At 45.1% G+C, this 24,011-nt stretch overlaps 1 protein-coding gene across 1 annotated transcript; it reads right to left on the bottom strand.

Moving 5' to 3' along the window:
- Positions 1 to 1,035: 1,035 nt before the first annotated feature.
- Positions 1,036 to 18,657, bottom strand: LOC311112756 (uncharacterized protein). The gene is made up of 3 exons (XM_084155892.1): positions 18,381 to 18,657; positions 11,164 to 11,616; positions 1,036 to 2,500 (listed from the first exon to the last, which is right to left on the bottom strand). Exons 1-3 carry the CDS (start codon positions 18,550 to 18,552, stop codon positions 1,194 to 1,196), a joined length of 1,932 nt encoding a protein of 643 aa, XP_084012018.1. The 5' UTR covers positions 18,553 to 18,657; the 3' UTR covers positions 1,036 to 1,193.
- Positions 18,658 to 24,011: the final 5,354 nt, after the last annotated feature.

The following is a 24,011-nucleotide window of genomic DNA, read 5'->3' as shown; positions in this document are numbered from 1 at the left end:
TCTCACGATACATGGCCCCATTCATTCTTTCCTTTACACGGATCAGTCGTCCTGGTCCCTTTGCAGAAAAACAGCCCCAAAGCATGATGTTTCCACCCCCATGCTTCACAGTAGGTATGGTGTTCTTTGGATGCAACTCAGCATTCTTTGTCCTCCAAACACGACGAGTTGAGTTTTTACCAAAAAGTTATATTTTGGTTTCATCTGACCATATGACATTCTCCCAATCCTCTTCTGGATCATCCAAATGCACTCTAGCAAACTTCAGACGGGCCTGGACATGTACTGGCTTAAGCAGGGGGACACGTCTGGCACTGCAGGATTTGAGTCCCTGGCGGCGTAGTGTGTTACTGATGGTAGGCTTTGTTACTTTGGTCCCAGCTCTCTACAGGTCATTCACTAGGTCCCCTCATGTGGTTCTGGGATTTTTGCTCACCGTTCTTGTGACCATTTTGACCCCACGGGGTGAGATCTTGCGTGGAGCCCCAGATCGAGGGAGATTATCAGTGGTCTTGTATGTCTTCCATTTCCTAATAATTGCTCCCACAGTTGATTTCTTCAAACCAAGCTGCTTACCTATTGCAGATTTAGTCTTCCCAGCCTGGTGCAGGTCTACAATTTTGTTTCTGGTGTCCTTTGACAGCTCTTTGGTCTTGGCCATAGTGGAGTTTGGAGTGTGACTGTTTGAGGTTGTGGACAGGTGTCTTTTATACTGATAACAAGTTCAAACAGGTGCCATTAATACAGGTAACGAGTGGAGGACAGAGGAGCCTCTTAAAGAAGAAGTTACAGGTCTGTGAGAGCCAGAAATCTTGCTTGTTTGTAGGTGACCAAATACTTATTTTCCACCATAATTTGCAAATAAATTCATTAAAAATCCTACAATGTGATTTTCTGGAATTTTTTTTCTCCATTTGTCACCTATGATGAAAATTACAGGCCTCTCTCATCTTTTTATGTGGGAGAACTTGCACAATTGGTGGCTGACTAAATACTTTTTTTCCCCACTGTTTATCGTATAGCAATACATATCGTATCGGCACCTAAGTATGATGATATGGTTTTGTGAGGTCCCTGGTGATTCAATACATATCGTATCGGCACTTAGAGTGGCATATCTTGGCATTTTTCCTATTTTGGTGCCTTACAGTTACCTGACAGACAATCTCTTTGTCCTAATGTTCTTTCCTCTTTCAGTTTCTGTCCTGTTTCCTTTCTTTGTGGACTTTATCCACATGCCTCAACAGATTAGTCTTCTGAGTGAATCTTTTACCACAGACTGAGCAGCCATGTTGTTTATCTCCTGTGTGAATCAGTTTGTGCCTCCTTAGGTCCGCCTTCCGATTGAAGCTTTTCCCGCAGTCACCACAGCTAAATGGTTTATCTCCTGTGTGAGTCAGTTTGTGCATGGTTAGGTGCCCCTTCCGATAGAAGCTTTTCCCGCAGTCACCACAGCAAAATGATTTCTCTCCTGTGTGAGTCAGTTTGTGCAGGGTTAGGTACCCCTTCTGATTAAAGCTTTTCCCACAGTCACCACAACTAAATGGTTTCTCTCCTGTGTGAATCCGCATATGATCAGTTAGGACGTTCTTGAGACTAAAGCTTTTGCCACAGTCACCACAACTAAATAATTTCTCTCCTGTGTGAGTCAGTATATGCCTCCGTAGGTCCCCTTTCTGATGGAAGCTTCTCCCACAGTCACCACAGCTAAATCGTTTCTCTCTTGTGTGAAACTCTCCTGTGTGAATCATCATGTGCCTGGACAAATCTCCTTTGTGTTTGAAGGTCTTTCCACAAACAGGGCAGGTGCAGGGTTTCCCACCTTGACAGAGTCTGACATGGGCCTTCAGTTTACAGGTGGAGTTGTAGCGTTTTTTGCAGAAGCGGCATTCACTGGGTCTCTTCTTGGTGAGAGTCACATGCCTCTGCAGGTCATCTTTCAGGGCAAACGTTTCACCACAGTCACAGCAGCAGTGAGTATTTCTAGACTTGGTGCTGGGTTTGAAACCGTGTTCCCCCATTGGTGAGTTTCGATCCAATGTTAGGCTGGGATCCAATAGTGGACTGCTGTCAAGTCCTACTGGGTCGCTGCTTACGGCTGAGCTGTGGCTGGAGGCATTGTTCTGATTATCTGGAGGGTCACAGGGAATGTCCAGACCCTTTAGGTGGGTCAGAGTGCCAAAAGGTTTGAGATCCACTGGTTTAGAGTCACTCTCTCTGTTCTCCACAGTCTGGGTTTGGGGAAGAGTCAAGGACTGAAGTGGGTCCTCCTGATCACATTCACTTTTCACACAGGAAGGAGTGAATATAGAGTCTTTGGTATCAAAGAGCCCTTGAAGCTGCTCTTCCTCCTGACTGGTCCTGAGTTCCTCCTGTTCCTCTTTAATCTGTGTGGGCTCTGGGTCCTCCTGCCCCAGACTGGGGCTCCACTCCTGCTCACAGTGCTGCTGCTCAGGGGGAACCTCCTCTTCAGAGACAGAGAGAGAGAGCTGCAGGGAGTCTGGAGGGAAGGAGAGGAGCAGAGGTTACCTAGCTATACAGCCTTGATCCAGAGGTTACCTAGCTATACAGCCTTGATCCAGAGGTTACCTAGCTATACAGCCTTGATCCAGAGGTTACCTAGCTATACAGCCTTGATCCAGAGGTTACCTAGCTATACAGCCTTGATCCAGAGGTTACCTAGCTATACAGCCTTGATCCAGAGGTTACCTAGCTATACAGCCTTGATACAGAGGTTACCTAGCTATACAGCCTTGATCCAGAGGTTACCTAGCTATACAGCCTTGATCCAGAGGTTACCTAGCTATACAGCCTTGATCCAGAGGTTACCTAGCTATACAGCCTTGATCCAGAGGTTACCTAGCTATACAGCCTTGATCCAGAGGTTACCTAGCTATACAGCCTTGATACAGAGGTTACCTAGCTATACAGCCTTGATCCAGAGGTTACCTAGCTATACAGCCTTGATCCAGAGGTTACCTAGCTATACAGCCTTGATCCAGAGGTTACCTAGCTATACAGCCTTGATCCAGAGGTTACCTAGCTATACAGCCTTGATACAGAGGTTACCTAGCTATATAAAACCTCAGAGTTCCGACACCCTAGGTCTGGAAAAAAGATAGTGTTAAAGGCGTGGTCACATGACATGTGATTTACATCCTACGCTGTGTTTGTGACAACATGTACAGTGAGGGAAAAAAGAATTTGATCCCCTGCTGATTTTGTACGTTTGCCCACTGACAAAGACATGATCAGTCTATAATTTGAATGGAAGGTTTATTTGAACAGTGAGAGACAGAATAACAACAACAAAAATCCAGAAAAACGCATGTCAAAAATGTTATAAATTGATTTGCATTTTAATGAGGGAAATAAGTATTTAACCCCCTCTCAATCAGAAAGATTTCTGGCTCCCAGGTGTCTTTTATACAGGTAACGAGCTGAGATTAGGAGCACACTCTTAAAGGGAGTGCTCCTAATCTCAGCTTGTTACCTGTATAAAAGACATATGTCCAAAGAAGCAATCAATCAGATTCCAAACTCTCCACCATGGCCAAGACCAAAGAGCTCTCCAAGGATGTCAGGGACAAGATTGTAGACCTACACAAGGCTGGAATGGGCTACAAGACCATCGCCAAGCAGCTTGGTGAGAAGGTGACAACAGTTGGTGCGATTATTCGCAAATGGAAGATACACAAAAGAACTGTCAATCTCCCTCGGCCTGGGGCTCCATGCAAGATCTCACCTCGTGGAGTTGCAATGATCATGAGAATGGTGAGGAATCCACCCATAACTACACGGGAGGATCTTGTCAATGATCTCAAGGCAGCTGGGACCACAGTCACCAAGAAAACAATTGGTAACACACTACGCCGTGAAGGACTGAAATCCTGCAGCGCCCGCAAAGTCCCCCTGCTCAAGAAAGCACATATACATGCCCGTCTGAAGTTTGCCAATGAACATCTGAATGATTCAGAGGAGAACTGGGTGAAAGTGTTGTGGTCAGATGAGACCAAAATCGAGCTCTTTGGCATCAACTCAACTCACCGTGTTTGGATGAAGAGGAATGCTGCCTATGACCCCAAGAACACCATCCCCACCGTCAAACATGGAGGTGGAAACATTATGCTTTGGGGATGTTTTTCTGCTAAGGGGACAGGACAACTTCACCGCATCAAAGGGACGATGGACAGGGCCATGTACCGTCAAATCCTGGGTGAGAACCTCCTTCCCTCAGCCAGGGCATTGAAAATGGGTCGTGAATGGGTATTCCAGCATGACAATGACCCAAAACACACGGCCAAGGCAACAAAGGAGTGGCTCAAGAAGAACCACATTAAGGTCCTGGAGTGGCCTAGCCAGGCTCCAGACCTTAATCCCATAGAAAATATGTGGAGGGAGCTGAAGGTTTGAGTTGCCAAACGTCAGCCTCGAAACCTTAATGATTTCGAGAAGATCTACAAAGAGGAGAGGGACAAAATCCCTCCTGAGATGTGAGCAAACCTGGTGGCCAACTACAAGAAACGTCTGACCTCTGTGATTGCCAACAAGGGTTTTGCCACCAAGTACTAAGTAATGTTTTGCAGAGGGGTCAAATACTTATTTCCCTCATTAAAATGCAAATCAATTTATAACATTTTTGACATGCGTTTTTCTGGATTTTTTTATTGTTATTCTGTCTCTCACTGTTCAAATAAACCTACCATTAAAATTATAGACTGATCATTTCTTTGTCAGTGGGCAAACGTACAAAATCAGCAGGGGATCAAATACTTTTTTGCCTCACTGTACGTGCGCCAGACATCCAGATGCTTGAAACAGAGATGTAGCAAGGACGAAAATGATCTTGTTGCTTGTCACTTTGTCCGGTGCTCTCACAGTGTGTCTTCTCTTCAATTCCAGGTGGAAGTGGCACCAAGAGGAGGAGACAACTCTGCTGGATACAGTGGCTTTTGAAAGTATTCACCCCCCTTAACACCTGGAATTAAAATTGATTTTTGGGGGGTTTGTATCATTTGATTTACACAACAAGCCTACCACTTTGAAGATGCAAAATATTTTTTTGTGTGAAACAAACAAGAACTTGAGTGTGCATAACTATTCACCCCCCCCAAAGTCAATACTTTGTAGAACCACCTTTTGCAGCAATTACAGCTGCAAGTCTCTTGGGGTATGTCTCTATAAGCTTGGCACATCTAGCCACTGGGATTTTTGCCCATTCTTCAAGGCAAAACTGTTCCAGCTCCTTCAAGTTGGATAGGTTCTGCTGGTGTACAGCAATATTTAAGTCATACCACAGATTCTCAATTGGATTGATGTCTGGGCTTTGACTAGGCAATTCCAAGACATTTAAATGTTTCCCCTTAAACCACTCAAGTGCTGCATTAGCAGTATGCTTAGTGTCATTGTCCTGCTGGAAGGTGAACCTCCGTCCCAGTCTCAAATCTCTGGAAGACTGAAAACAGGTTTCCCTCAAGAATTTCCCTGTATTTAGCGCCATCCATCATTCCTTCAATTCTGACCAGTTTCCCAGTCCATGCCGATGAAAAACATCCCCACAGTGAAGCATGGTGGTGGCAGCATCATGCTGTGGGGATGTTTTTCATCGGCATGATGGTGTTCTCGGGTTGATGAGAGGTGTTGGGTTTGTGCCAGACATAGCGTTTCATTGATGGCCAAAAAGCTCAATTTTAGTCTCATCTGACCAGAGTACCTTCTTCCATATGTTTGGGGAGTCTCCCACATGCCTTTTGGCGAACACCAAACGTGTTTGCTTATTTTTTTCTTTAAGCAATGGCTTTTTTCTGGCCACTCGTCCGTAAAGCCCAGCTCTGTGGAGTGTACAGCTTAAAGTGGTCCTATGGACAGATACTCCAATCTCTGCTGTGGAGCTTTGCAGCTCCTTCAGGGTTATCTTTGCTCTCTTTGTTGCCTCTGATTAATGCCCTCCTTGCCTGGTCTGTGAGTTTTGGTGGGCGGCCCTCTCTTGGCAGGTTTGTTGTGGTACCATATTCTTTCAATTTTATTTATAATGGATTTAATGGTGCTCGGTGGGATGTTCAAAGTTTCGGATATTTTTTTATAACCCAACCCAGATCTGTACTTCTCCACAACTTTGTACCTGACCTGTTTGGACAGCTCCTTGGTCTTCATGGTGCCACTTGCTTAGTGGTGTCCCTTGCTTAGTGGTGTTGCAGACTCTGGGGCCTTTCAGAACAGGTGTATATATACTGAGATCATGTGGCAGATCATGTGACACTTAGATTGTACACATGTTGACTTTATTTAACTAATTATGTGACTTCTGAAGGTAATTGGTTGCACCAGATCTTATTTAGGGGCTTCATAGCAAAGGGGGTGAATACATATGCACACACCACTTTTCTGTTATTTATTTATTAGAATTTTTTGAAACAAGTTATTTTTTTCATTTTACCTCACCAATTTGGACTATTTTGTGTACATGAAATCCAAATAAAAATCCATTAAAATTACAGGTTGTAATGCAACAAAATAGGAAAAACGCCAAGGGGGATGAATACATTTTAGGCCTCCAACTCAATCATCAAGTTTGCAGACGACACAACAGTAGTAGGTAGATCACCAAAAATGACGAGACGGCTTCAAGTTCCTCGGCGTACACATCACTGACAATCTGAAATGGTCCACCCACACAGACAGGGTGGTGAAGAAGGCGCAACAGCCTCAGGAGGTTGAAGGAATTTCGGCTTGGCCCCTAAGACCCTCAGAAACTTTTACAGATGCACAATTGAGAGCATCCTGACAGGCTGTATAACCGCCTGGTACGGCAACTGCACCGCCCACAACCGCAGGGCTCTCCAGAGGGTGGTGCGGTCTGCACAACGTATCACCGGGGGCACACTGCCTGGCCTCCAGGACATCTACAGCACCCGATGTTACAGGAAGGCCAAAAGGATCATCAAGGACATCAACCACCTGAGCCACAGCCTGTTCAGAAGGCGAGGTCACTACAGGTGCATCAAAGCTGGGACCGAGAGACTGGAAAAACAGTTTCTATCTCAAGGCCATCAGACTGTTAAATAGCCATCACTAGCCGGCTACCACCCGGTTACTCAACCCTGCACCTTAGAGGCTGCTGCCCTATATACATAGACATGGAATCACTGGTCACTTGTTAGATTAATTTGTATTTTAAGAATAATGACTAAAGGATTTCACCCCAAATACAGTATAAATGTGTAAACTGTGTTAGAATTATCAACCCACTAACAGAGGGGGGCGGGACTAAACATTCCAGGGTGAAGGAGAAAAGTGGAAACTGTTTAGGAAAGCCTCCTAAAGGTGGGCGGAGCAAAGTGCCTTTGTGTGTCAAGAGGTATAAAACAGGAGTGTATGGGTTTTGGCGCCAGAGCTCTCCATGAATAAAAATACAGATCATTCTTGCTGGTTGTGGACCTTGAATCATTTATGATTAAAACCAGAGCCTTACAACCCCTGGTAATGATTCAAGCTTAGGTTGAATTAGAGATAGAAATTCTCTTAACATCACTTTAATAATGAAAACTGTAACATACTGCATTCTACTGTATTTTAGTCAATGCCACTCCGACACTGCTCATCCTAATATTTATATATTTCTTAATTCCATTATTTTACTTTTTAGATTTGTGTATTGTTGTGAATTGTTAGATACTACTGCACTGTTGGACCAAGGAATACAAGCATTTCGCTACACACACAATAACATTTCCTAAATATGTGTAGGTAACCAATTACATTTGATTTGAAGTACAGAGAGATCCTTGATGAAAACCTGCTCCAGAGCACTCAGGACCTCAGACTGGGGCGAAGGTTCACCTTCCAACAGGACAACGACCCTAAGCACACAGCCAAGACAACGCAGGAATGGCTTCGGGACAAGTCTCTGAATGTCCTTGAGTGGCCCAGCCAGAGCCCGGACTTGAACCCAATCTAACATCTCTGCAGAGACCAGAAAATAGCTGTGCAGCGATGCTCCCCACCCAACCTGACAGAGCTTGAGAGGATCTGCAGAGAAAAATGGGAGAAACTCCCCAAATACAGGTGTGCCAAGCTTGTAGCGTCATACCCAAGAAGACTCGAGGCTGTAATCGCTGCCAAAGGTGCTTCAACAAAGTACTGAGTAAAGGGTCTGAAAAATTATTTCAGTTTTTCATAACTTTGCAAAAATATCTAAACGGGTTTTCCTTTGTCATTATGGGGTATTGTGTGTAGATTGATGAGGGAAAAAAACAATTTTATAAATTTTTGAATAAGGCTGTAACGTAAACAAAATGTGGAATAAGTCAAGCGGTCTGAATACTTTCCGAATGCACTGTAGTGTTATATATGTGTTGACCTTTCATTTTAGTCTGATAGTTTGTATTGCTCTCTGTTGGAGAGTATAGGTTCCTTGTACAAACACCTCATTTTTTATTTGTACATGTGTCTTGTTCTAGTAGAATTACATCTATATGCAGGGGTGCACATAACTGGTACGCAGGTACGCAAGCGCGACAAAAATCAGGAAAGCGTAATGCAACTTGTGTTACTACGCGCCTTTGCGTACTTGACCGATCTTCTCATCTAACCTTACACATGACATGTTGCTTGTCAACTACTGTCAGGGATGTCCAAAAAGCAACAGACATTATGCAGCTTCTTTGGCGTTTCGCCACCTACAAAGAAACGCCAACTGGAGCCAGAGCCGAAGAAAATACTTTTTTCGGAAAAGTGGCTCCAAGATGTGCAGTGGCTTGAAGCTAACGATGAGCGCACTGAAATGTGGTGCAAGATTTGCCGCTCAAATCCACATCTAGCAGACAAAACGGGTGCATTTTATAAAGGCTCAAAGAATTTCAACCATCCTTTATTTGACAAACATGAAAAGAGCAAGGAGCACACGAATGTGGCGCAAGCCATTGCTAAGCTAGCCGAGAAGAAATGTCCAGTCGCCCACTTGCCAGATGGCGAGACAAGCTGAATGAAGAACAGCGGCAAGCTCTGTTTAATATTTATCTCCTCGCCTTCCATAAAGCTAAACACGCACGTCCCATGTCTTCCTATTCTGAGGATGTTCCTTTACTGAAGCGGCTAGGAGTAAATGTCGGAGGTGCATATCATTCAGGTGAAGGGGGCACACAGATCATGCAGAGCATCGCTCACACCATCATCGGGGAGTTACGAGCCAAGTTGCAGTCTGCTGAATTTTGGGGGCTGCTTTTTGATGGATCTGAGGACATCACAAAAACTGAGCAGGAAATCATTTACATTGTGTCTGTGTCCAGCAACGGAGAGTTTACTTTGGACTTTATTGGACTGATTTAATTGGGTGCTGACCGAACCGCGCAGGCCATAACAGACGGACTTGTGAGACTTTTCCAGGACACAGGCTTGGATGACTGGACAACAAAGTTGGTCGCTGTGTGCACAGACGGGGCTGCTGTCAATCTACAACGGCGTTGTGCCAAAACTCTGGCAACTTGCTGCAGTTGGAGACTCCCTTGTGCACATTCTGTGCACCGCACACACACTGGAGAATTGCGCGAAATCAGCTGATCGCAACGTTCCTTACTGTGAGGCATTTAATCGCCCTGTGGTCAAGCTGCTGCAGTTTTATTTACAAAAAGGTGGAGCAAAGATAACTGCTGCACTGAATAAGCTATGTGAAGAAAATGGGATCTCCTTTGTGAAACTGGGTAAGTTTCATAATATCAGATGGTCTGCATGGAGGCATGGAACACTGTTAAAAATATCAAGACTATTGCCAGCCATTAAAATGCAACTGGTTACGAGTGATAACAGTGACTTGCAGCATATCTGCACAGAGCGTTTTCAGTGCTTTCTGTCAAACATGCTTGACATTTGCAACATTTTGAAGACCACATCCATTAGGTTTCAGAAGGAAAAGCTGACCATTGAACTCATGGTGGCCATTGGACAGTTCACACTTCTGCTTGATGGTGAAAGCCACAGGGCACACACTGTTTCCAATGCTGATGCTGACAGAGACAAGACACACTTACTCAGGGGGTTAATTGAAGAGTTTGAAATCAGATATGACTCCCTCAAGTCATGTGATCATTTCTTACTATTTGATCCTTCAACATGGCCTCAGTAAATGCAAGACCTCCACAGTTTTGGAAACACAACAGTTTGCAGCATTCTCAAGAAATATGAGGCCACCTTGCAACTTGACAAAGATACCACTGTGACAGAATGGATGCGCTTAAAGCAGGCAGGAAAACGCCTGGGAGCCTCTTCTGTGTATGACTTGGTCCAAATAGTAAATACAAGTAACCCAGATGCTTACTCCAAAATCAACAAGGTGGTTAAGCTGTCTCTTACACTGCCTTTAAGCAGTGCAGCTTGGGAGAGGGGATTCTCACATCTCAACATAATAAAAACCAAGTACAGATCTCGTCTGTCACATGCTCGTCTCTCAGCCCTGATGCACATTCACCTGTCAAAGCAGACCACAGAGACATTTGACCCAAAGCCTGCTGCTAGACAGCTAATCGGAGGCTCAACCAAGGACAGGGAGGTGCATCTGCAGCATCTTCATCATCTACCATGCAGGAAGCTGAAGCAGAGGACAGTGGGGGCGACACTGAAGAGGACAGTGAGGAAGACTGCACTTATTAAGACCACGCTACATATGGGATGAGTACCAGACACCATCTGCTGGTACTCACCTGAGTAACTCACTGAAAAAGTTATGTGCACCCCTGTCTATATGTACTGTTCTCTCTGATATGACATCTAGTGGCCCTTTGGTTTACTTTAGATTACAACAGGTGTGTGTAATTATCTCTGGCTTGCTAAGGCTGCCCAAGTCTGATCTTTTTCCCATTAATTGGTCATTTGACCAATCAGATCAGCACACAAAAAAAAAAAATCTGGTTTGAAAAATTCTGAATAAACGCAGCGTTAGTGGCCTTATCTGTCCCACTGTTTGTAGAGATTTGCTCTGATGAAGGTTGAATGACTGAAAGCCAATAAAGAAATTTGAATCTGTTTCTTTTTTTTCCTGTTTCTTAACATTCAAATAACTTCCTGGTTTTCGTGACACAGACACGTCTTTATCCATGTACAGTAAAAGTAAATAAAAACATCTTAATTGAGTATTACTGTATGAAGCTATCAGAAGATCTACATACAAACCTATTCTACATAGTTTTATCTCCGGTGAGATCCGCAGCAGTCTCCGTAGTCGATCATTCTCCTCCTGGTACTCCGCTACTGTTTTCGCAAATGCCCCAGAAATCTCCACAGCAGCAAACACCGTTAAACACTCATTTAAAAACTCTCGAAACAACTGTAGTTTAGACATTTTCAGTCGACTGAGAGTTGGGTGTTCAGCTAGTATGGCTTCTTGAAGCGGGTCCTCCAGAACACATTCACTTTTAACACAGGAAGGAGTACATTTGAACTCTATGATATCAGCCTCCAGCCCTCGAAGCAGCTCTTCCTCCTGACTGGTCCTGAGTTCCTCCTGTTCCTCTTTAATCTGTGTGGGCTCTGGGTCCTCCTGCCCCAGACTGGGGCTCCACTTCTGCTCACTGTGCTGCTGCTCAGGGGGAACCTCCTCTTCAGAGACAGAGAGCTGCAGGGAGTCTGGAGGGAAGGAGAGGGGGAGCAGATGTTACCACAGTCCCCAAATCCAGAACTAATTCCAGAAAGCGTCCAGTATTATATAGAGCCATTGTTGCATGGAACTCTGTTCCATCTCATACAGCTCAAATAAACAGCAAACCTGGTTTAAATAAAACGGATAAAGCAACACCTCACGGCACAACGCCTCTCCCCTATTTGACTTAGATATGTTGTGTGTATGTACAGTCGTGGTCAAAAGTTGAGAATGACACAAGTATTGGTCTTCACAAAGTTTGCTGCTTCAGTGTTTTTAGATATTTTGGTCAGATGTTACTATGGTATACTGAAGTATAATTACAAGCATTCCATAAGTGTCAAAGGCTTTTATTGACAATTACATTAAGTTTATGCAAAGAGTCAATATTTGCAGTGTTGACCCTTCTTTTTCAAGACCTCTGCAATCCGCCCTGGCATGCTGTCAATTAACTTCTGGGCCACATCCTGACTGATGGCAGCCCATTCTTACATAATCAATGCTTGGAGTTTGTCAGAATTTGTGGGTTTTTGTTTGTCCACCCGCCTCTTGGGGATTGACCACAAGTTCTCAATGGGGAGTTTCCTGGCCATGGACCCAAAATGTCGATGTTTTGTTCCCCGAGCCACTTAGTTATCACTTTTGCCTTATGGCAAGGTGCTCCATCATGCTGGAAAGGGCATTGTTCGTCACCAAACTGTTCTTGGATGGTTGGGAGAAGTTGCTCTCGGAGGATGTGTTGGTACCATTCTTTATTCATGGCTGTGTTCTTAGGCAGAATTGTGAGTGAGCCCACTCCCTTGGCTGAGAAGCAACCCCACACATGAATGGTCTCAGGATGCTTTACTGTTGGCATGATACAGGACTGATGGTAGCACTCACCTTGTCTTCTCCGGACAAGCTTTTTTCCGGATGCACTCACACCTGCCTGCTGCCATTCCTGAGCAAGCTCTGCACTTGTGGTGCCCCGATCCCGCAGTTGAATCTAGCTGGAGGTAAGCAGGAGGTAAGCTTCTCATATGGTGTTGAGTAAAGCTTAACCATGTATTAGATCGTAGGTAGGTAGTTAGCTGTAGTTAGGTATTGTATTTATTATAGGTTAGTATTGTTGTTATTGTAGGTTTCCGTAGGTAACTGTAGGTTAGTATCGAAGCACGAGGCTAGCTAGCTAGCGGGTAGCTACTGGTAACGATTAGCAACGCTGGAGAGCTGGTTCCAATGTTAATGTAGTGCTAGCCAACGTTTAATTTTTTGCTTAACCATGTATTAGATCGTAGGTAGGTAGTTAGCCGTAGTTAGGTATTGTATTTATTATAGGTTAGTATTGTTGTTATTGTAGGTTTCCGTAGGTAACTGTAGGTTAGTATCGAAGCACGAGGCTAGCTAGCTAGCGGGTAGCTACTGGTAACGATTAGCAACGCTAGAGAGCTGGTTCCAATGTTAATGTAGTGCTAGCCAACGTTTAATTTTTGCTTAACCATGTATTAGATCGTAGGTAGGTAGTTAGCCGTAGTTAGGTATTGTATTTATTATAGGTTGTATTGTTGTTATTGTAGGTTTCCGTAGGTAATTGTAGGTTAGTATCGAAGCACGAGGCTAGCTAGCTAGCGGGTAGCTACTGGTAACGATTAGCAACGCTGGAGAGCTGGTTCCAATGTTAATGTAGTGCTAGCCAATGTTTAATTTTTTGCTGCGTTATGCGTTATGAAAGGAACTAGACACGGACTTGAATTATCTGTTTAGTGTGCTAACACACTCTTGGCAGTTTGTTGTAACCAAGTATTGATGCTAAATTGTGTGTTAATGGATGCTAGCTTGCAAGTTAGCTACGGCGTCATAGCTAGGCATCGTGGGTTGTTGTGTGTAGTTACTGCGTCTTGGCAGTGCCGGCTGTAGCACGAAGCGAGCTACCTAGCCGTTTTTTTTTTTTTTTGTTTTGTTTTGTTTTTTTGAACAGAGTCAGAGTCAACACAATAGCCATTGTGTGCCGGGTGTAGCACGAAGCTAGCTAGCTAGCCGTTCTTCAAACAAAGTCAACACAGTGGCCATTGCTAGCTACCCAACACGACCAGCTAACTGTACGGTAGTAGCTAAATACAATATACTTGTCCTAGCTAGCCAACGTCTAATCATTGCTGCGTCATGAAAGGAACTTGACACAGACACGAATGATCTGTTTAGTGTGTTATCACACTATTGGTGGTTTGTTGTGACCAAGTGTTGGTGCTAAACGGTGTGTTATTGTTATTGGATGCTAGCTTGCTAGTTAGCTATGGTGTCATAGTTGGCTAGCTGAATAAAGTGGGTTGAGTCTATTCCTTTAAACATTGAACCGCTGTGGTTCACAACAATTCTGATTTCTAAAGGCGGAAGTTGGGAGAGTTTTTGTTCGGGTGGTTCAGTGAAACAATTTTAGTTTCTGAGGTAGAAGTTTTTGGTGAGGGAGGCCCTGCTCTCTCCGCTCCCAGATGCTTAGCTCATTTCATTCCGATCTCCTCTGCATTTTTGTAGCCATTTGCTACAGCCTGTCAACTATGCCTCTGCCTATCCCTGTTCTCTCCTCTCTGCACAGGCTACACAAACGCACCACACCGCGTGGCTGCTGCCTCTCTAACCTGGTGGTCCCTGCACGCACCACCCACGTGGAGTTCCAGGTCGCAGGCAGCCTCTGGAACTGCCGTTCTGCTGCCAACAAAGCTGACTTCATCCCAGCCTATGCCAACCTCCAGTCCCTCGACTTCCTGGCGCTGACGGAAACATGGATCACCACTGAAAACACTGCTACTCCTACTGCTCTCTCCTCGTCTGACCATGTGTTCTCGCATACCCCGAGAGCATCTGGTCAGAGGGGTGGTGGTACAGGAATCCTCATCTCTCCCAAGTGGACATTCTCAATTTTTCCCCTAACCCATCTGTCTATCTCCTCATTTGAATTCCATGCTGTCACAGTCACTAGCCCATTTAAGCTTAATATCCTTGTCATCTATCGCCCTCCAGGTTCCCTTGGAGAGTTCATCAATGAGCTTGACGCCTTGATAAGTTCCTTCCCTGAGGATGGCTCACCCCTCACAGTTTTGGGGGATTTCAACCTCCCTATGTCCACATTTGACTCATTTCTCTCTGCCTCCTTCTTTCCACTCCTCTCCTCTTTTGACCTCACCCTCTCACCGTCCCCCCCTACTCACAAGGCAGGCAATACGCTTGACCTCATCTTCACTAGATGCTGCTCCTCTACTAATCTCACTGCAACTCCCCTCCATGTCTCCGACCACTACTTTGTTTCCTTTTCTCTCTCGCTCTCCTCCCACACTACTCACTCTGCCCCTACACAGATGGTAATGCGCCGCCGCAACCTTCGCTCTCTCTCTCCCACTACTCTCTCCTCTTCCATCCTATCATCTCTTCCCTCTGCTCAATCCTTCTCCCTCCAATCTCCTGATTCTGCCTCCTCAACCCTCCTCTCCTCCCTTTCTGCATCCTTTGACTCTCTGTGTCCCCTATCCTCCCGGCCGGCTCGGTCCTCCCCTCCAGCTCCGTGGCTTGATGACTCATTGCGAGCTCACAGAACAGAGCTCCGGGCAGCGGAGCGGAAATGGAAGAAAACTAAACTCCCTGCCGACCTGGCATCTTTTCACTCCCTCCTCTCTACATTTTCTTCATCTGTTTCTGCTGCTAAGGCCACCTTCTACCACTCTAAATTCCAAGCATCTGCCTCTAACCCTAGGAAGCTCTTTGCCACATTTTCCTCCCTCCTGAATCCTCCCCTCCTCTCTCTCTCTCTGTGGATGACTTCGTCAACCACTTTGAAAAGAAGGTTGATGACATCCGATCCTCGTTTGTTAAGTCTAATGACACTGCTGGTCCTGCTCACACTGCCCTACCCTATGCTTTGACTTCTTTCTCCCCTCTCTCTCCAGATAAAATCCTGCGACTTGTGACTGCAGGCCGCCCAACAACCTGCCCGCTTGACCCCATCCCCTCCTCCCTTCTCCAGACCATCTCCGGTGACCTTCTCCCCTACCTCACCTCGCTGATCAACTCATCCTTGACCGCTGGCCATGTCCCTTCCGTCTTCAAGAGAGCGAGAGTTGCTCCCCTTCTCAAAAAACCAACACTCGACCCCACTGATGTCAACAACTACAGACCAGTATCCCTTCTTTCTTTTCTTTCCAAAACTATTGAGCGTGCCGTCTTTAGCCAACTCTCTTGCTATCTCTCTCAGAATGACCTTCTTGATCCAAACCAATCAGGTTTCAGGACTGGTCATTCAACTGAGACTGCTCTTCTCTGTGTCACGGAGACTCTCCGCACTGCTAAAGCTAACTCTCTCTCCTCTGCTCTTGTCCTTCTAGACCTGTCTGCTGCCTTTGATACTGTGAACCATCAGATCCTCCTCTCCACCCTCTCCGAGCTGGGCATCTCCGGCGCGGCTCACTCCTGGATTGCGTCCTACCTGACCGGTCGCTCCTACCAAGTGGCGTGGCGAGAAGCTGTCTCCGCACCACGTGCTCTCACCACTGGTGTCCCCCAGGGCTCAGTTCTAGGCCCTCTCCTTTTCTCCCTATACACCAAGTCACTTGGCTCTGTCATATCCTCACATGGCCTTTCCTATCATTGCTACGCTGACGATACACAACTAATCTTCTCCTTTCCCCCTTCTGATAACCAGGTGGCGAATCGCATCTCTGCATGTCTGGCAGACATATCAGTATGGATGACGGATCACCACCTCAAGCTGAACCCTGGCAAGACGGAGCTGCTCTTCCTCCCGGGGAAGGACTGCCCGTTCCATGATCTCGCCATCACGGTTGACAACTCCGCTGTGTCCTCCTCCCAGAGTGCGAAGAGCCTAGGCGTGACCCTGGACAACACCCTGTCGTTCTCCGCCAACATCAAGGCGGTGACCCGCTCCTGCAGGTTCATGCTCTACAACATTCGGAGAGTACGACCCTGCCTTACACAGGAAGCGGCACAGGTCCTAATCCAGGCACTTGTCATCTCCCGTCTGGACTACTGCAACTCGCTGTTGGCTGGCCTCCCTGCCTGTGCCATTAAACCCCTACAACTCATCCAGAATGCCGCAGCCCGTCTGGTGTTCAACCTTCCCAAGTTCTCTCACGTCACCCCCCTCCTCCGCACACTCCACTGGCTTCCAGTTGAAGCTCGCATCCGCTACAAGACCATGGTGCTTGCCTATGGAGCAGTGAGGGGAACGGCACCTCTGTACCTTCAGGCTCTGATCAGTCCCTACACCCAAACGAGGGCATTGCGTTCATCCACCTCTGGCCTGCTGGCTCCCCTTCCTCTGCGGAAGCATAGCTCCCGCTCAGCCCAGTCAAAACTGTTCGCTGCTCTGGCACCCCAATGGTGGAACAAGCTCCCTCACGACGCCAGGACAGCGGAGTCACTCACCACCTTCCGGAGACATTTGAAACCCCACCTCTTTAAGGAATACCTGGGATAGGATAAAGTGTTCCTTCTAACCCCCCCCCCCCCCCCCCCAATTGTAAAGTGGTTATCCCACTGGCTATAGGGTGAACGTACCAATTTGTGAGTCGCTCTGGCTAAGAGCGTCTGCTAAATGACGTTAATGTGCCCTTGAGCAAGGCACTTAACCCTAATTGCTCCTGTAAGTCGCTCTGGATAAGAGCGTCTGCTAAATGACTAAAATGTAAATGTAAAAATGTCTTTAGGAGACGGTCCTGGCGCTTGCTGGACTTCTTGTGTGCCCTGAAGCCTTCTTCACAACAATTGAACCTCTCTCCTTGAAGTTCTTGATGATCCGATAAATTATTGATTTAGGTGCAATCTTACTAGCAGCAATATCCTTGCCTGTGAAGCCCTTTTTGTGCAAAGCAATGATGACGGCACGTGTTTCCTTGCAGGTAACCATGGTTAACAATGATTTCAAGCACCACCCTCCTTTTAAAGCTTCCAGTCTGTTATTCTAACTCAATCAGCATGACAGGGTGATCTCCAGCCTTGTCCTCATCAACACTCTCACCTGTGTTAATGAGAGAACCACTGACATGATGTCAGCTGGTCCTTTTGTGGCAAGGCTGAAATGCAGTGGAAATCTTTTTGGGGGATTAAGTTCATTTTCATGGCAAAGAGGCACTTTGCAATTAAATGCAATTCATCTGATCACACTTCATAACATTCTGGAGTATATGCAAATTGCCATCATAAAAACTGAGGCAGCAGACTTTGTGAAAATTAATATTTGTGTCATTCTCAAAACTTTTGATCACGACTGTACTGATATGTAGGCTACGTGTGCCTTTTTAAAAACATTTATGTAGTTCTGTCCTTGAGCTGTTCTTGTCTATTACTGTTCTGTATTATGTCATGTTTCATGTTTTGTGTGGAACCCAGGAAGAGTAGCTGCTGCTTTGGGAATCCTAATAAAATACCAAATTACCACAGTATGAGTCATAATACCCACAAAACCTAACGGTCAAACAGGGAAATGGTTCTAATCGTTTTTCCACCATTCATTTTTCCCATAAGGGATTTTACAATGACTTAAAATAAGGACTGTGTTTCATGTAGGCTTACCCTGGCGTGAACTTTTGATAACTGTGTAAATCTCTCTAGGACAAGGTGACATTTATCAATATATTCACTTCTATTCATCCCCCAAAAATGAAATGCTAATTAGCTCCTAATGTGGCTATCATAAAGTGGTGATCAGTTAACAGTTCATCAATAAAGTGGAACTATAGCTAGCTATCAGTCTCTACATACGAACCAATTCGACATAGTTGTATGTCTGGTGTCAACCTCAAACGCAGCATTCTCCGTAGCTGATCATTCTCCTCCTGGTACTCCACTACCGTTTTCTCAACTGCCCCGAAAATCTCCACAGCAGCCGCCGTTAAACGCTCATTTAAAAACACACGCAACAACTGTAGTTTAGACATTTTCTGTCAAATTAGAGTTGGGTAGCCTATTTAGCTTAGTCAGTAAGTCTTTCTTTACGCCACACAAGGAACATATTTTTTTTACTCGTTACCAATCCTACTTCCGTGTTCTAGTGAAGGAATCTTAAGACATCCTTTGTTCTAGTAGTTGGTGACGAACCCCAACAGCGCCGCCAGCTGGATGGGAGTTTACTGTGCAAGGCAGCCTACAGACCAGTAGGAAAGGAAAACGATGACTACATGTAGATAAACAGTGGTTAACATTAGTATAGGATGATCTGGGAGAATCAATTATTCATCAGGAGTCAACTGTTTATCATTACTCCATACAAGATAAAATCAACATGAATGAGCAGCATTAGTAACTTTTGTAACGTCTGAGATCCCCAGAGATTGGAAAGCTACCACGGTCATCCCCCTCTTCAAAGGGGGTGACACTCTAGATCCAAACTGTTACAGACCTATATCCATCCTGCCCTGCCTTTCAAAAGTTTTTGAAAGCCAAGTTAACAAACAGATCACAGACCATTTCGAATCACACCGTACCTTCTCCGCTATGCAATCCGGTTTCCGAGCTGGTCATGGGTGCACCTCAGCCACGCTCAAGGTCCTAAACGATATTATAACCGTGATCGATAATAGACAGTACTGTGCAGCCGTCTTCATCGACCTGGCTAAGGCTTTCGACTCTGTCAACCACCGCATTCTTATTGGCAGACTAAATAGCCTTGGTTTCTCAAATGACTGCCTCGCCTGGTTCACCAACTACTTCTCAGATAGAGTTCAATGTGTCAAATCGGAGGGCCTGTTGTCTGGACCTATGGCAGTTTCTATGGGGGTGCCACAGTGTTCAATTCTTGGGCAGACTCTTTTCTCCATGTATATCAATGATGTCGCTCTTGCTGCTGGTGACTCTCAGATCCACCTCTACGCAGACGACACCATTTTGTATACATCTGGCCCTTCATTGGACACTGTGTTAACAAACCTCCAAACGAGCTTCAATGCCATACAACACTCCTTCCGTAGCCTCCAACTGCTCTTAAACACTAGTAAAACTAAATGCATGCTCTTCAATCGAACGCTGCTGGCACCCGCCCACCCGACTAGAATCACTACTCTCGACGGGTCTGACCTAGAGTATGTGGACAACTACAAATAACTAGGTGTCTGGTTAGACTGTAAACTCTCCTTCCAGACTCACATGAAGCATCTCCAATCCAATGTTAAATCTAGAATTGGCTTCCTATTTCGCAACAAAGCCTCCTTCACTCATGCTGCCAAACATGCCCTCGTAAAACTGACTATCCTACCGATCCTTGACTTCGGCGATGTCATTTACAAAATAGCTCCAGGGAGTGCTTCAGTGGCTGCTGGTGCACACCAGCTCTCTGCGGTGGACTCTGATCAGGCTCACCCCCTTTAACAGAAAGGAGCGGGATAGCCACTTCGATAGAGCCATCAAACACGCACTCATCACCAACAGTTGATGGAGTCTGTGTTGATTTGAGTGCCGGCTGTGGGAGTTGAACCATCGCTGGAGTGGACTGAGATGGTTCTGCTGGGCCACCATCAGTAGGCCGAGTCTCTGTTGGCACCGACATCGACACGGCTCATCCAAGCCGGAAACGATTGAGGTAGGATAATTACTCTCACCTGGAGGGAGAAGTGCCCTCATGAGAGTCTATGGAGGTAAATCACTCACTTCTGTGAGGGTTCAGGTGAGTCTTCTACTCCTTCAGGGTGAGGCCCAGAACTATCATGTGGTTCAAGAGGGTCCTCGTGTCCGTTGTGGCCTATTCTCTGGATGGGGCACAGACCAGCCAATCGTCCAGGTAAGGCAGTTACTCCTCCAGTAGAATGCACCACCACAGAAAAAAAGCCAAAGGCTGGCCGGCCAGCCGAAATGCTGCAGTAACAGTGTCCGCCATGCAATGTGAGAGTCTATTCGGATATACCCTAGCCCAGAACTCTCTCACCCATAGTAAACGAAGAATAACTGATAAAGCTTTCGTATTGCCTGTGTCTGTGAAAATAAGTACAGTGAGGGAAAAAAGTATTTGATCCCCTGCTGATTTTGTACGTTTGCCCACTGACAAAGAAATGATCAGTCTATAATTTTAATGGTAGGTTTATTTGAACAGTGAGAGACAGAATAACAACAACAAAAATACAGAAAAACACATGTCAAAAATGTTATAAATTGATTTGCATTTTAATGAGGGAAATAAGTATTTGACACCCTCTCAATCAGAAAGATTTCTGGTTCCCAGGTGTATTTTATACAGGTAACGAGCTGAGATTAGGAGCACACTCTTAAAGGGAGTGCTCCTAATCTCAGCTTGTTACCTGTATAAAAGACACTTGTCCACAGAAGCAATCAATCAATCAGATTCCAAACTCTCCACCATGGCCAAGACCAAAGAGCTCTCCAAGGATGTCAGGGACAAGATTGTAGACCTACACAAGGCTGGAATGGGCTACAAGACCATCGCCAAGCAGCTTGGTGAGAAGGTGACAACAGTTGGTGCGATTATTCGCAAAAGGAAGAAACACAAAAGACCTGTCAATCTCCCTCGGCCTGGGGCTCCATGCAAGATCTCACCTCGTGGAGTTGCAATGATCATGAGAACGGTGAGGAATCAGCCCAGAACTACACGGGAGGCTCTTGTCAATGATCTCAAGGCAGCTGGGACCATAGTCACCAAGAAAACAATTGGTAACACACTACGCCGTGAAGGAATGAAATCCTGCAGCGCCCGCAAGGTCCCCCTGCTCAAGAAAGCACATATACAGGGGCGTCTGAAGTTTGCTAATGAACATCTGAATGATTCAGAGGAGAACTGGGTGAAAGTGTTGTGGTCAGATGAGACCAACATAGAGCTCTTTGGCATCAACTCAACTCGCCGTGTTTGGAGGAGGAGGAATGCTGCCTATGACCCCAAGAACACCATCCCCACCGTCAAACATGGATGTGGAAACATTATGCTTTGGGGGTGTTTTTCTGCTAAGGGGACAGGACAACTTCACTGCATCAAAGGGACGATGGATGGGGCCATGTACCGTCAAATCTTGGGTGAGAACCTCCTTCCATCAGCCAGAGCATTGAAAATGGGTCGTGGATGGGTATTCCAGCATGACAATGACCCAAAACACATGGCCAAGGCAACAAAGGAGTGGCTCAAGAAGAAGCACATTAAGGTCCTGGAGTGGCCTAGCCAGTCTCCAGACCTTAATCCCATAGAAAATCTGTGGAGGGAGTTGAAGGTTCGAGTTGCCAAACGTCAGCCTCGAAACCTTAATGACTTGGAGAAGATCTGCAAAGAGGAGTGGAACAAAATCCCTCCTGAGATGTGTGCAAACCTGGTGGCCAACTACAAGAAACGTCTGACCTCTGTGATTGCCAACAAGGCTAAATCATGTTTTGCAGAGGGGTCAAATACTTACTTCCCTCATTAAAATGCTAATCAATTTATAACATTTTTGACATGCGTTTTTCTGGAAATAAACCTACCATTAAAATTATAGACTGATCATGTCTTTGTCAGTGGGCAAACGTACAAAATCAGCAGGGGATCAAATACTTTTTTGCCTCACTGTAGGTGTCCATTTCCCTCGACGCAACAGTGTGAGGGTCGTATGTGGACAACTGTAATGGCCGGTTAACATGTCTGTCAGACAGAACCCTTGGCCATAATGAGGGGTTAGGATGGAGGTCGACGTTCTTTTCATCTGAACTCATTCGGATAACGTTCAGTCAACACTAGAAGACCCTGAGGCGTTAGAGGCGCCAGAACTATAGCGGTGTCCGGAACCTTCCATCACTGTATTCAGTAACCATGGGGACTAGGGTTTCAAAACGGAGGGTATATTACTGGACATTTTTTTTAAACGTTTACCAGTAAACTGTCAGAATGTTGGTATCTTTCAAGGATTTTATGTAATCTATCACACGATATCTAGTGGCACTTTTGGGTACTTCAGATTATTACAGGTGTTTGTAATCATCTCTGACCTTCCGTGGCCTTATCACATGTAAAATATATGAAATAATTAAATAAGATGATTTTTTAAAATACAAAATAGAATGACAAAGCTGTAAAACATTATCCTAAATATAAAGCATCAACTTCAATACCATTGGTGTTTAATATGAGCATTTCAGCATGAATTATCCTTTATATTTTTTTGTACACACTTATTTAATAATAATAATAAGCCATTTAGCAGACGCTTTTATCCAAAGCGACTTACAGTCATGTGCGCATACATTTTTACTAATGTCAATATGTATTTGTTGTAAATGTTTTGGCATCAAACTGGTGGCAGTTGTGAACAGTCAATAGTTGGAAGCGTTGCAGAGTTAATTGAAAATAATGCCATTGTTGATTAGATGTTTTTTTTAATTTGTATTAATTGGGTTATTACCTCCTGACCCATATGGTCTATCTACTAGAAACTCATGACAATATGGACACAGATATGACAAATGAATACTATGTATGAATAAAAAATGTAAAGTCTAAATTACCAAAGTTAAAATAGATTGCCATAGATTTTGTTAACTACCACAATTACTGAAGATTCCAGTAACTTTAGTAAATTACCGGTAGCTTTGCACCCTAATGGGGAGTCTTCTTGCCGCTCAGTTTGACATTTGGGCCTGTGAGAAGCTGCCAATGTCGGTGGCAAGCACGTCAGCCGGGGGGGGGGGGGGATTTTTCCTTCAACGGCTAGTCTCGGGGACGGAACATGGTTATAAATCTGTACACTGCAAATTGACTGCAAGAATACATTTACATATTGTTGTCATTTAGCAGACACTCTTATCTAGAGCGACTTACAGTAGTGAGTGCATACATTTTCTTACTGGTCCCACGTGGGAATCGAAACCCACAACCCTGGCGTTGCAAGCGCCATGCTCTACCCACTGAGCTACACGGGACCACCAAACCAAACAGATATAGTACTTGAAAACTAACAGAATAATTTCAAACCTTGATAACACAGGGGATAAGATCCAGTTACCCGTGATACAAATCAGTATTCGACTGCCGTCCATGTCTGGCGATGTCAGATCGGCCACTAGGGGGCAACAGTGAGCGCTGTTACCTTCAAGTAGGTTTGGGTTGTGGAAAGGGATGACGGACGTAAGCATCTGCCTCTGATTCCAAAGGTTGCAAGTTCGAATCCTGTGATGTTTAAAGCCTACCCCAAACCTTAACCATTCAGCCTAAACTTAAACCTTAAATACTTCCAGATTTTACATTTGCAACAACTTCCAAATGTGACGTTTAAGAAACATGGATGTTTCTTCAACGTCTAATTCTGACGTGAGACTGTGAGAGCTGGTTGATATGATCACATATAAATCTATTTACACATGGGAATACTTGGGAACAGATTCCCTAAATTAATTTTAAAAAATGTATCTATATATGATGTTGTTTTGCTCAGAA

This window comes from Coregonus lavaretus (assembly GCF_964263955.1).
Source record: "Coregonus lavaretus genome assembly, chromosome: 39".
Classification (NCBI taxonomy): domain Eukaryota; kingdom Metazoa; phylum Chordata; class Actinopteri; order Salmoniformes; family Salmonidae; genus Coregonus; species Coregonus lavaretus.
Note: the sequence above shows the minus strand (reverse complement) of the source record. Positions and strands in the feature narration are given on the sequence as shown.